This window comes from Ruditapes philippinarum, unplaced genomic scaffold, assembly GCF_026571515.1.
Source record: "Ruditapes philippinarum isolate M1 unplaced genomic scaffold, ASM2657151v2 ctg7593_1_1_1_1, whole genome shotgun sequence".
In the NCBI taxonomy this organism is placed as follows: domain Eukaryota; kingdom Metazoa; phylum Mollusca; class Bivalvia; order Venerida; family Veneridae; genus Ruditapes; species Ruditapes philippinarum.
The window spans coordinates 13,997-28,475 of record NW_026865448.1 but is presented as its reverse complement, the minus strand read 5'-3'; the positions used below and the strand labels follow the sequence as shown (position 1 = coordinate 28,475).

General features: G+C 31.0%; 1 protein-coding gene across 1 annotated transcript; it reads left to right on the top strand.

Moving 5' to 3' along the window:
* Nucleotides 1-928: 928 nt before the first annotated feature.
* On the top strand, nucleotides 929-13,559 carry LOC132729076 (receptor-type tyrosine-protein phosphatase T-like). Its single transcript, XM_060714819.1, has 19 exons — nucleotides 929-2,313; nucleotides 2,548-2,683; nucleotides 3,197-3,315; nucleotides 3,846-4,027; nucleotides 4,475-4,562; nucleotides 4,909-4,982; nucleotides 5,380-5,416; nucleotides 5,569-5,666; nucleotides 5,927-6,046; nucleotides 6,458-6,609; nucleotides 7,027-7,162; nucleotides 8,343-8,492; nucleotides 8,750-8,849; nucleotides 9,448-9,518; nucleotides 10,011-10,142; nucleotides 11,032-11,157; nucleotides 11,748-11,893; nucleotides 12,439-12,574; nucleotides 13,288-13,559. The coding sequence occupies exons 1-19, from the start codon at nucleotides 966-968 to the stop codon at nucleotides 13,363-13,365; spliced, it is 3,429 nt and encodes a 1,142-aa protein (XP_060570802.1). The 5' UTR covers nucleotides 929-965; the 3' UTR covers nucleotides 13,366-13,559.
* The last annotated feature ends 920 nt before the right edge of the window (nucleotides 13,560-14,479 follow it).

Sequence of the window (14,479 nt, the reverse complement as noted above, 5' to 3'; positions counted from 1 at the left end):
GCGCCGGTGAAATGATATTTATAGTTCATAAAAAGATTAAAAATATATATGGACAACAATTTCTTCCAACGGTATTGATTTATACAGATGAGATTATGCATTGCTCATAATCTATTCGACATATATACGTATCCGTTGTATCTTAAATACAACTTTTCTATGATGGAGGCATTGAAAAACACGCACACACACGCGCACGTACGCATGACAACACGCATATTTATTTTCTTTCCTAGAACTAATTAAATTATTGTAAACTATAATTTATTTCAAATCATTCAGTAAAGACTGTAGCTTCTCGTGTTAAGAAAATTAATAATTTTATTAATTTTTTTAAATTCCATAGATTATATAACAAATTTCTAGCATTACACCATAAGATGATACATAGATGATACATAACCTTGTAATATATTCATGATACATGTATGACATATATTCAAATCATCATGAAGAATTGTTTCATCTACGTAAATATGGTGCTGCCTTTTTCTTCAGATATTGCAAAGGGATGTCCAGTTTTAGATATAACCATCGGATGTACAGCACAGTTTGTAAATGACAAAGGAAAAAGTAACGATGGCGATTTCAATGAAATTGGAAGTTTAATAGAAACTTGGAATAAGTCATCACCAAATGAAAAAGCTTATTTGCAATGTCAAGAAGATGGGCATTATAACAAAATAATGTATTGCCTTTATATAGACAAAAGCAGTAAGAAAAAATTATATCATTAAACTTTTATATTCATGCCTCTTTATTGCTTGAAGCTGCACAATAGTAATTTTCATAATTACAATGCGGTCGTTTTTCGAGTGTCTATGTGTCATTCTTTTAATATGACTGAATGTGTTATATAAAACTTTCCATAAAACATTATGATTTCAATATTTTTATCACTATTAAGCATTTTCTTTCTAGCTAGATGTGATGCCTCTATATACCAGCTTACAAACAATTTGATAATGAAACCAAGGCAAGATACTTTTCTAACAGGACATATTCTCCGCTTTACCTGTGAAGCAGATTTTACATTAGAAGGCCCTTCAAGCATATACTGCAAATCAAATAACACATGGAGTAATGAAACAACACCACTATGCAAAGCTTGTTCTTATCCGGGATCCTTAAAAAATGGTTATTATACAGATAGTAAAGGAAATAATTACACTTCTGACGGTAAAGATATTAAAGAAGTAATCACGGGGCACTGCAATCCAAACTTTGCATTGCAAGGGAACAACAACAGAACTTGTCAACAGGCAGGATATTGGAGTGATGGTGATCTAAAGTGTGTTGCTGCGACATGTGAACCTCCAAAAGACTTCACGTCAAATGGCATTTATAGTTTTCCTAATAGGTCCGAGCCTTCAACTGGTAAATTTAAAATTGGAGAAAAATTAATTCTTTCATGCAATAAAGGATCCTTTTCAACGGATAATAATTACATTACATGTAAAATGGGTGGAAAATGGTCCTATGATATGAGTAAAGGGTGTCAACCTGTAGAGTGTAAGGTGCCAGGGAAAGAAAATAACGTAAATTACACGATAGTTAGTGGTTCTGGCAATATCATTTATACAGGATTAACATTGCCTTACCGTAGTCAGCTTAATATCATTTGTCTAGAAGGGTACATTAATACCGTCAATGGTAAACTAGAGTGTAATGAAAATGGGCATTGGTCTGGTGAAACACCTTTTTGTATCAGAGTTACGTGCAGTCCCCCAAAAATACTTAATGGCTGGTATAAAGCCAGTAAAACTACAATTGCAATGCCTACATCTTTCGGATATAATGAACAAGTATATGTTAATTGCAATGTTGGTTATGTACTTAAAACGCATTCACAGCGAACCTGTATAGAATTGAATAAGTGGAGTGGACAGGAAACAATTTGCGACAAAGTAGTTTGTGCAATGCCAATGTGGAGGTCAAACGGTAATTATATGGATGAAAAAGGTGAATTGTTAACACAAGATAAGATGGAATACAACACAAGCATAACTTTCCATTGTGCAACTGGATTTAGATTGACAGATGGATCATTTAAACGACGATGTGATGCAACAGGAAACTGGAGTGGAAAAAATCCCACATGCTCACCTAAAACATGCATCAAACCGGATGAGATATGTGGGTATTATGCTATAAACAGATCAAATGATCCGCAATCAAACCTACCATCGGATATCTCATATAACACTACACTTCTTTTTGTCTGTAACAATTCCAAATATTCTTGCGAAAACAATACCTATGAGCTTAAATGTTCAGAGGATGGAAACTGGCTTGGAAAAAAGCCTCTTTGTGGTGATTATTATTTATTTCTATAAACTGAATATTTTTTCAAATAGTCCCTGTAAACTTTGTTGAAAGCTTTATACAGAATTTAGAAATATCTTTTGAATCTCGAAAGTGTTTCAATGTATGAGTCAACTGCTTGCCTTATCTACAAAATAAAGCAAAACAAAAAGAACAATATTTTTGTAAATTTCTTGGAAGCATTTTTTTTTATTTTAGTGGTTTTTTTCAACATATTTTCAGAGATCAAACAGGCACATTCGGATCACACAGACGCGACCGCCACAAATTCTGATGCAATAATAGGTGCTGTTTGTGGAGTGGTCAGTGTTCTAATAATTGGATCTGTGGTTGTTGTCACTGTCATTTTTATAAAAAGGTAATCAAAATGATAAGCATCAACGTCTTTGATCATTTTTATATGCCCAAAGAAACTTCGGTACATATTATGGTATGACAATGTCCGTCTGTCTGTTCGTCTGTAAACAATTGGTTTTCGCAGGAAATTTATTGAGGATTCCAATGTTTGTAATTATATTTGGCATACACGTACAATATGTCAAAGTCTGAATTTTTGAATCAATTAATAATTGACTAAGTAATGATCCTTTATATGCAACTAAGTAAGCTAAATTATCTTTTAATGCCAGTATTTTTGCTATTAACTAAAATACTGTACTTTTTTCTTTCTTTCACACTTGTAGAAAAATTCATCACATGTGCTATTTTATGTGCATTATTTTGAAAAAAATAAGCCTTTGCACGTATTTTGCCCCGAGCTCTTGTTGCTGGTTTTTCATATTTTTTTCAATTCAAATAACTCATGAAGGTTTTAAAATAGTATTTCACATAATATTCACTTTGACCTAGAACTATGTCTGTATTTTCCTAGGCGGAATGCATTGAGACAAAACAAGCCGGACGATGATAGACAGTCGTTTCGAAGTTCGCTTACACATGCAACAGACCTTGAAATGAGCATTGATAGCCAAGAAACGAACTTTGGAACAGGTAGTTTCTCTATCACTTGAAATGATTTAATAAGCGACTAAGATAAATCCAAATATGACGGGATTAATTTGATTAGAATTGTATTGGAAGTGACACAGTAACACAACTTGAATTTAAATTTACATATTTTCTATTTTTTTCCTTATTTGAACATCGACAATTGGGTAAAAACATAATTCTTCCACCAGGACGTCGGCGGAATCATTACTCTGTTATACAATTTTAAAACAAACAATGCTAATCTACAACTTTATAGTTTATTATAAATAGACTGCATTAGTTTTATGAGTAGTCAAGCAAATACCTCTATAAACATTTTGTGTATTGACTTGTCGTCTATAATGATTTATAAATTAATTTCTCTTTCTACATTATCTTAGTATTAAACAAAAAGTCAGCTTCATTTATGTTAATCTTTGCGATTTGTCGAACCGGTACATTTGTAATTATATTCATAACTGTAAGTGGGCATTATGAAATTGTAACAAAGGAAAACAAAGAAACATTTTTTTTTATCTTTATCACGGCAGATACAGCAAGGAACACAAATGGAGTATATATCAATACCACAGTTGGAGATTCCAACAACCAAACCTACTATGATTTTAGAAACACCGAATCGTTGCCTAAAACAGCAATAAAAGTAGATGATCTTCAAGATATTGTGTTTAATGGAAGTAATGTGAATAAAACATTCGAAGCTCAGTTTAAGGTAAATTTTATAGATATTGTTACGTATGTTTATCAATTAAACCTTAATTGATCTTTGTTTCATAATTGAAGCTCAAATCGTAAAGATGCGAGGAACGAATATAAATGTCTAATTTAAAAAAAAACTGGAACCTGGATTATTTCTTTTTTTTCACAGAAGAAATGTTAACGTTCTTTTCTCAGGGGAATATGGATCAGCAGTACATGATTTTCAATGTGATTGAAATAATGTCATGTGCCTCGAACAAAATGATAAATATTTTCAGAACCAAATGTAACAATTTATTTAATTTCCAATCAATCAATGACTATAAAACAAGATTATTTGGAAAGCAATCTTACAGGTAATTAATAACATGTACTCGTTAGTTCAATCAGTTAATTTTGTCTTTGAAATATGAACATTTGGCTTCTCCATTAAACAATTTACTGTATAATTGTTATTAAGGCCCTACCACAAGGTATGGTTGAAAACTTTTCTGAAGCTGTCAAGCTAGAAAACAAAGGGAAGAATAGATATACGAGACTTTATGCTTGTAAGTAAACAGTAGTTTTCAAAATTATATTTTGATATTAAAGTTATAAATCAATTACTCTAAAAATATCACCCAATGATAGCATAATGTATCAGCATTTGCAAAAACATAATATTGAAAGGACAAACAAGAATTAAGAATTAAAACACACCAGTTAATGACTAAGTCATAATATGGTCAGAAAAAAATAAGCAGGTTAAACAAATTGATTCTTAAAGTTAAGTGAAATAATTTATTATTTGAATTATGCTATTTAGGATTAGTATCTTTTCAACCTCTCATCCTGTATATCATGTGTGAAATATCAAAATTGTATTAAAAATAATCCCGTTTGTTTTAATACAAGATGATGACACACGAGTTGTTCTAAACACAGAGGAGGATTCAATCTCGGATTATATTAACGCATGCTATGTACATGTACGTGCCTCTCTTCTTGATCTCTTCATTTTGAACAATTATCATTTTAAAATAATGTGTTAGGATAACCGTCTACCAGTGGCATCACATATCGTTGATAAGTTAAGTGTTAATATAATCAAGTAATCAAGTTTGAGCACAGAAAAAGCCATTTAAACAATTTTTATCCACTGTACACTTTTCCAGTATTATAATAAAACCAGATTCTTTATACATTACCAAATATCAGACACTTTTCTTGCATTCTTTAAAAGACTATGTGTTTTATATTTTCCTCTTAAAAGAATTATCATTTTTATAAAGGCCATGACTTGACAACTTAAATAGAAGGAGTTATAGCATTATAAGCCCTAATTGTGGACAATATTTGTTACCATATAGAAATATCTTCTTACAGGGTTTCAACAAATCAAGAAAATATATAGCGACACAAGGTAAAACAAAGCTTAAACATATTACATTGTTTTTTTTATTCTAAACACTTTCTAAAGTCATTTTTCATTTAAAATGAATACATAGCTGCTTTTTAAAGTTCATGTCATTTAAAATATTTTTTCAAGTATCACATTCGAAAGATAAATTTTAGGACCAACAAAGAACACCGTGGCAGACTTCTGGTGGATGGTTTGGCAGGAGGACACCAGCAAAATTGTAATGCTGACAAACTTAATAGAAGAAGGAAGGGTATATAGATTGACCGTTTTTATATGATGTTCAAAACCGTCCCAATTTATTTTTTCATGATTGTGCTTAATTGGTACAGTTAACTTCTCTAAAAAGTGCTTCGGGTATTTTGTTCAGTTACTGTCGTAGTTCTTTTTGTTCTTCTTTTTAAACAGACAAGCTAAATACATTTTTGTAGTTTAAAAGCGAGTGACGTTTTGACTGCCCGCAATGAACTTTGCCCACCTTTGTTGATCCTTTTTAAACACTTTCATTTACAGAATAAGTGCATAAAGTACTGGCCTGATGACATGGAGGAATCTTTTGGAAAGTTAAAGATTTGCCTTAAAAAGGTGGAAACACATTCCCAGTTTGATATAAGGACTCTATCGGTTAAAAAGGTAATGTCAAGTTAAAATAATAATTTGAATACCTTATTTAATAATACTGAACGTTTGGAACATCGATTGCACAAGTATGACTCTAATATTTTCTCTGATAAATAGCGGTTTATGAATCAATTTCTATTTTAATCTCCAATTGTGCAGTATTATAGATCATTTAATTATAAACACATTTGGTCTTTTACTGATTGTTAATTTGCCCATGTATATTTTATTTAGTTTGATAAACGTCATACCGTTTTCAACGCCCACCATACGGATATTACTATAAACGTTACTACAGAATCATGAAAATAAAACCAATAATGATAGCTATTACATAACAATTTCTTTTTTTTTCTTTATTTTATTTTTTCTCTCGGAAATTTCTTTGGTGTGCATTTATATTTTCTTTTTCCATTTGTAAAGGGTAATTCAGCTGAAAAGACGGTTACTCAGTTTCATTTTACAGTATGGCCTGACAAAGGTATTCCAAGATATGCATCTGCTCTAGTTCACTTTTTGAAAAAGGTGAACAATGCACCTACTCACGGTAGTGGTCCGATTATTGTACATTGCAGGTAAATTCGATGTATATTAGATAAGAATTTCCAAAAACATATCTTATATTAATCTATAAAATATGAAGTGCAATTTCATAAAATAGATACTATACGATTATGATTGTGTTTATTATCTTTCTTTTAAATATTCGAATATATTTTGTTTTAAAAAGGATCCCTAAAATATCTGTTTATACAGTAAACATCAATTTCTCTCTAAGCTTTTTATCAAAGTAACCAATTCAATGCTATTTACATGCTATTGAATTCTAAAAGTCACCCTTTTATGATAAAATGCCAAATTCCACCCAAGACAAGAGGCATGGTTGATAGCTTGTATCAATGTCTATCATCTATGAATTTGCTAACTTTTGCTTTGCTGTGTGTTCTGTAAAGTTTTCCATTTGATCTATATCATGTCATTGCTTTATCAAGTGCTGGAGTTGGAAGAACTGGAACCTATATCGCCCTAGACTATCTTACAGACCAGGGGAAAACACTTGGATATGTCGATGTTGCTGGGTGTGTTGATTCTCTAAGAAAGCAGAGAGTTAGTCTTGTGCAAACATTGGTAAATAATACATATGAATTAATTATACTTAGCAAAACTTGTATTGTATATACTTCTTGAACGTATGATATCGGTATTTAAAGAAGGAAATTGAATATTTTATATATAAATATGCGAAATTTCAAAAATGAAAACAAAGCATTCCTTAAATAAATGAGATACTTTCAAGTCATTGATAATGATTTTGTGCAAAGGCGTTAGTTACATTCGTTTTCCCGCTTACTGCTAGATAACTCAATTGCCACTGTGTCGTTAAATACCAAACTAAACAAGCATAATAATTTTACTCTTTTCACACGTTATTTTTCATAATTGAAATGACATGTTAATTCACCTCATTGTATGCAATCAACGTAAAGAAAATATAATCTTCTAGATAACTATGTTTGACTGAATAAAAAAATGAATGAATCGAATTTGTAAATATTGATTCAAAAGCATACGAATTTTCTTTTGGGATAACATTTATTAAATCTTCTAGACAAGTAATAATTGAGTACAAAGTGATCAATCTGCGTTATCTTTACACCTGTTTTACATTTCAAATGTTTTTTTTCCTTACGCGTTGTATGAAACAATTTACAAACGGTAAAATATGAAATCTGCATGAAGTATACGTGTATAGGTTCAACAACTTACCTTACGGCGCCATATGACCTAAACTGGATTGCCTTACTTAATAGAACTCCACTGAGGTCAAAAGAAAGATAAGTTTTGAATTTCTTTTGTAAATCAGCGAAGGCAATTAAAACAGAAAAATATGAAAACGATCAATAAGAAAATGTACTAACAATAAAATTTAAATCGTTTTTATGTGCTAATCTCGCTCGATTTGAGTGAATGCTTTGCAACTCTTTTCAGTTTTAGGTTATTATTTCACAATCGGAATTATCATTCTGGAAAAACGGAGTGAGCAAATGATGTAAAATTTCGCACACAAGCTTAAGTTTATTGGTCTATATTAATCTCGGACACTTATTTCCAGTCGCAATTTGTATAATACAGTCCCTCTAAATAATAAATCATCAATGCAATCGTCATTTCTGGTATGACATCATTAAAATGTAACTTTGTTAAACAGCAACTGATACCATATTTATGCTGTATAAAATCATTACAGTTTTTACTTTAATGTAACCTTTTAAACGTTTTTTTACCATTTGTTTCATTGTTTGAATAGGACCAGTATATATTTGTTCACCGCGCATTGGTTGAATCCCTAATGATGTCATCATCAACAGTTCCTGCACAGAAATTCCAAGAACGATATTGTGAACTTCAACAAATAGACCCCAACAAAAATAAAACAAGAATTTGCATAGATTTTGAGGTAAGTGCCCTTTACTTGCGAATAATTTAAACTTGAGGTATTTACAACACAGTGATTTATAAATGCTATCCCTGTTTTCGTAAAATATTTTTTTAACAACGTTGATATTATATGGGCACACTATCTTTCTTCTATAAATATGAAATGAACATTCATTTCAATTTAGAAATCAACATAAATGAAATATAAAATTGGAGGATTTATTCTCTAGAATTATTTATCAAATCAATGTAATTATTCATACTTTTATCTTAAAGAATCTTCAAAGAGTCTCGCCACCATCTGAAGACAGTCTGTACGTATCAGCAAAGCTTGTTGTAAATAGACAAAAGAACAGAGACCCTAATGTTCTGCCAGGTAAATGAGTATAAATTCATGTATAGCAAAATCATTGTGTATTCTAAAATCATATCTACACTTAAATAACGTGCTTTACGGAATGTATAAATTTGATTAAAACATACATCTGTATTCTTATCTTTAATTTTATGTAGGATTTGACAAATTGCCCGACAGGTTATCCGACTTTGAAACATTGATTAAAGAAAATGTCACAATACCGGTTATCTACTGAAATCAATAACTTGTCGAGTGTATTTACTCACAGTTTAAGATGAACCAATTTTGCGAATTTATCACCCTTTTCTGTGAATAACATTCTACAAGGAAGAAAATCAGCAGTCTTGTCGGGCTTGACAGGGATTTATATATTTATGATTTTTCGGCTTGGTAACTCTGTTTAATTCTTCCTTTATGCTCGTATATAAGAGTTTTTTCCCTTTATCACCGGGATAACTTTGACTATCATCTAGCTCTATGTATAATACTACAATTGCATTTCAAACAAACCGCGATAATCTGTTTAATGGTACATTTTGGTAAAAAGATCCTTTTGATATAGAATGCTGAAATAATAAGAACATTTCGAATATAATTGTATCATTTTAATTTGCAGTTGAGGATTTCATGCCGTTCGTAACAAGAGATGATGGGAAACCTATCTATATCAATGCCGTGTTCTTGCCGGTAATAGTTCGTTTGTTTGTGTTTCCTTTTTTTCTTGCAAATCGTCGCAAATATTAGAGGCCCCTAAGGCGTACCCGCATTTTGTGTATAATTTCATTATGTAATATGTTTTTAACACTAGCTCCTGAAAAGTTTGATGAATTTTGCGTATTCTGATATGATTTCTGATATGGGATTTGTAAACTAATAGATTTAGACGTCGACATTAACCCTATCGATGCTATGTTTCACAGCGGATAGTGTTAAACAAAACAAAAAAGTTTAAGTGCATGAATTAAGTCACCTTTGTAAGAAAAGAAGATAAACACAATTTATTTTTAAGAAAAATCAAATCTGTTATTACTCTTTAAAATAGTTTTAAAAATTTGTTGCTTGAGAAAAATATAAAAGTTGTTCATTTTTCTCAAATTGGCCAGGTCAAGGATTTTAGAACATTATTTACAAATAAAGTCGACCATAGTTTCAAATAATAATGTTTTACTGTTTATAAAGAGTTACAACGAGAAGAATGCATTTATCATAACACAATCGCCTTTGAAAAGTACACGAGAAGAATTTTGGATGCTTGCCTGGGAACAAGAGGTTCACACTATTGTTATGTTAAACAGCACCGATGAGATAGAGGTAATCCATGAACTAATAAATTGCATTAATGGGAGACATAGACACAATTTTCATTTCTTAGTTTTGATTATTTCATTAATTATTCTGTAAATGTCATCAAAATGAGTACACTATGCAGTCACAGGAACAAAACTTTAAATATTTTCAATTGAATAAAACTGTGGTTTCCTAACTTGATCCACGTGGATCAGGTTACGGCGATTAGATTTCATAAAGGTATCACAGTGAAGTCTGCCACCGTTAATCAATCTGTCAAAAGAATGAAACTTGTTACAATCATACAATATCAACAATATCTGTTCTTGTAACTTCCAGGGTTTGTTCATGTCATATGACTTGTTTTAGAACTACTCGTTGACGTCGGCGTCTAAATTTCGTCCAATAAATATAGATATATTTACGCTTCAAACCAAAAACATATAAAATTTATACAGAAAGTTATGCTGGGACTTCAAAAAATGTCATTTTAGCGTGATTAGAGTACATAAGATTTTTTTAATATTTTGTCATTTATTTGCCTGAGTATCTCTTAAAATAGATTTCATGCCATTGTGACGTTAAAAGTGAAATTATGGAACGAAGTTTTTAATTATGATCAATATGCACTAAAACAAATTGATAATAACTTATTTCAAGAACTATTCAATGGTTTTAAATTGTTAAAAGTTATTCACGTTTCCTGCCCGTTACTGTGTATACACACTAATCAACTTAACAAGAAGCTAGAAATAAGTTCAGAAGACAATTGTAACATGTCAAATAGCGATTTTTATTATTCTTTTGGTGTCAAAATATTTAGAATGACCGAAAACCTACTAGTACAAAAAAACTTTTCATGTTTTACACCTAGTACTATTTATACAATACACATGCATCTGATTTTGTTAAGAATGACGAGAAATATTGGCCTGAGGGGAAACCAACTGTTTTCGGAAACATTCATGTTTCAAAAGTATCAACTGATACGGCCAGTGACCATATCGTTTTGACGCTGTCCCTCAAGAAAAACGATACGGTAAACTTTTAAATTCCTCTTTGACCGTTTAACTATAATTATATATTGAATAGAGTGAGAATGTTTTTTGCAAAAAGGTCATAACTTGCACTCGCTGTATAATTTTGTTTTGGTACATCTGTTTTGAGTGTTTGGTTGATTTTACTGCGCACTTTCCAGTTAAGGTCAAAGGGCGTCGAAATAGCAAGATGGTTTTGAATAACCTCGGGTGTTAAAAAACTTTAAGAAACACCTGGGGGCTCAAAACCACCTCATCCGCCGTAGTTAAGGGATGCAGAATTAGAACCAATTTAGTCACCTATAACCATCACGCATCACGTGGAGTTAAACGGTAGTTGCAATTCTAATGCCTCAACCCGTAAAGAAAACCTTTAAACCACAAGGGAGTGGTGTTCCTGTGTATTCTTCAATTGTTTATATATGTTTAATCCATATTCATATGTTTTTCGAAAAATATGATTTCATTAAGTAGGACTGTAACTGTAACAGTAGAAAATGTAATAAATGTTTTAATGATCTCCACTGAAAACCTATTTGGATTAAAACAAAAGTAATTTAAACCACTTTCCTATATTATCTTCTATTTGCAGACACGACGTATCAAACAAATACAATGTGGAGGGTGGAGAAAAGGCAATGTATTACCTGATTCGCCAGACACTATATTGTCCTTGCTAGAAACCGTGCGGGCATGGCAACAACAAACGGGAAATCTTAAAATTCTTGTTCACTGCATGTAGGTTCTTGTTAACTATTCAAATGATATTCACTCATATTTTTGTACATCCTCCATCTATTCAATGAATATCCATCCTGTCTTTTCCCTAATTGTAGTCTTATATGTTGCATGCCCTCAGTTAGGTTATACTAAATCTTCCATGCATATAAATATAACGAAGCTATGTGCATTTGTCTTTGAAAGCGCATGTGTGGTCGCTAATAGCTTACATCTACTTATACTCCAAATTCTGATGTTGAAAGAAATTATGTAAGCGAACTTTGATAAAAGTAAGTGTGTCTAACTAAGTCCATAATACCGCTAGAATGTTTATATGAGACATTAGGGAAATTTGATTAACAAAGAGAAATACAAACAATACACAATAATCTATTAAATAAAAGATTAAACAGACTCTTGATCACTAAAAATACTTATTCAATATAAGCAGTTTCCAATGAACCAAAATGAAGTTGATTATACTTGTTTTATGATTACTTTAATTTTTAACTATTTATTGTGATTTAATATATATTCTATGTGTAAATGCTCATTGTCAACAGGAATGGATCAGATAGAAGTGGCTTGTTTTGTGTTATATCATCAGTCATAGAACGTATGAAAATTGAACAAGATGTTGCTATAGCGTCTGTTGTAGAAGAGATGAGAAACGCTAGAGAACAAATCATTCCCTGTTTAGTAAGTATTAATGAAGAATTAATAAGTATAGTCACCTATAGAGAAAATTATTTGAATTCGCTCTCGAATAGATTCACACGTAATTAAAAAGTTAAGACAATTCCTCATATCCGTACCTTCTGATATATAGTTTCAAACGTTTTGAATATAATCATTTCCATAGGTATCTCTGTGGTGTCTTATTGCGAATCAAAGATCACGAATATTAACAGTCTATTATTACGATGATTTATTTTCCAGAAATATCTTATACAAACACTTGCTAATAACTGAACACTGCTTAAAAAATGGTAAAAAAATATGTCAATATGTTTCCATATCAATTTGCCATCTTATCAGTTACCGCCAAGTTCAATTTAAGGTTTGATGACATTACGCTAAGTTAAAAAATGTTAAAAATGATATTATCAAGAATCCAGGCACGTCAACGTCAACTACGTCGTAATTAATGTATTAAACAAAAATGTTTTAGATGAGACCATTTCTTCTCTAAGTAGTCCCCCGTTAAGTACAATTCATCGCTTATGAAGAATAAACTGTTTGTAACATTCCTGATCATACAAATAAACGATATTTATAATCACAATTTAAGACCTGAACATATGAACTTTATATTTTCTAAATTTAGTGAAGCCCTTGTAGTATATTGTTTATTATAAAAATCATGATATTTTCGATAATGCTTTCTATTGAGAACTTCTTTTTTGTTCCAGGAACAATATCAGTTTTGCCATGAAGTGGTTCTTAACTTCATACAACAGTACGACACATATTCAAACTTTCGAAGTTAATAGAATTACAAACATTCATGACCAAACCAATAAAAACCAGAATTCAACTATCCGGTGCTTCAAATGTGCTGTAGTTTGTGTCATCAGATGTTATTATGTTTCTTTTTGATGAATTTGATGAATAGAATTTCGCTTTGTAAATATAAATATACATTCTATATCACATTTGTGTTTACTATTAACAGTATAGTAAAGAGATTACATATCAATGCTTGTCAGTTATCAATTATCAATAACCAGGATGTGTAAATGTACACATGTTTTTAAGTTGCGAAGAAGAGTTCTAGAAATTTGGAAATAATACAAATAAGTAATTAATTTTTCAATTGAAACATCAAGAAAACATGCATTTGTCTGTTTGGCTTTACTTCGCACCAACACTGCAAAGGTCCCATGGCGACTATCCAGCTTAACTGGTGGAGGAACGAGAAAGCATGCTTTCAACAAAATTGTTGTGAAAAAAAAGTTTTCAACGAACTTGTCCAACGAACCTTTCCGATCCTTATCTAAATGTTTATGAAAATTTGTTTTTTTCCTCATAGAGTGAGCCGCCATTGTTCGTTTATCGACTGGCCAAAATCTCCATCAAAGTATTTACTTTAAACAGAACTTTAGCCTAAGTTAATAGTAGTGAGGAAAATGTAAAGCGTGAACCATACCTTATTGGTATAGTCACTCCTTCAATACCAATGATATGAAACCATTTAATGTTAGAAATTAAATACTGTTAAAAGTTATGTAATAAACAATGAAACTTTCTACTATGTACATTGGTTTTGTGTTTTGTTCTTATTGGAATGCAATGAGTGTAAGTGTAAGTGTGGCCTCCGCTATCATTTTTATGAAGTTTGTTCCAATTGAATCCAATATTGCTAAATGTTTATTTATGATCGAATTTTTATAAGAATTACAAAACGAAAGCTTCCGATTTTGAACTTAGTTTGCTATGTCATTTCCCTCGAATACAATAATATTTGCTCGAAAGTGAGACTGGTTAGCACAATTGCACATTATGTTTTATTAATCCATTTTTAGTCAAACGAAATCTATTGTTTGAGATGGTATTTGAAAAATCTTGTGTTATTCTAAGATTTTAGAGTTCAGGTTTAAACAC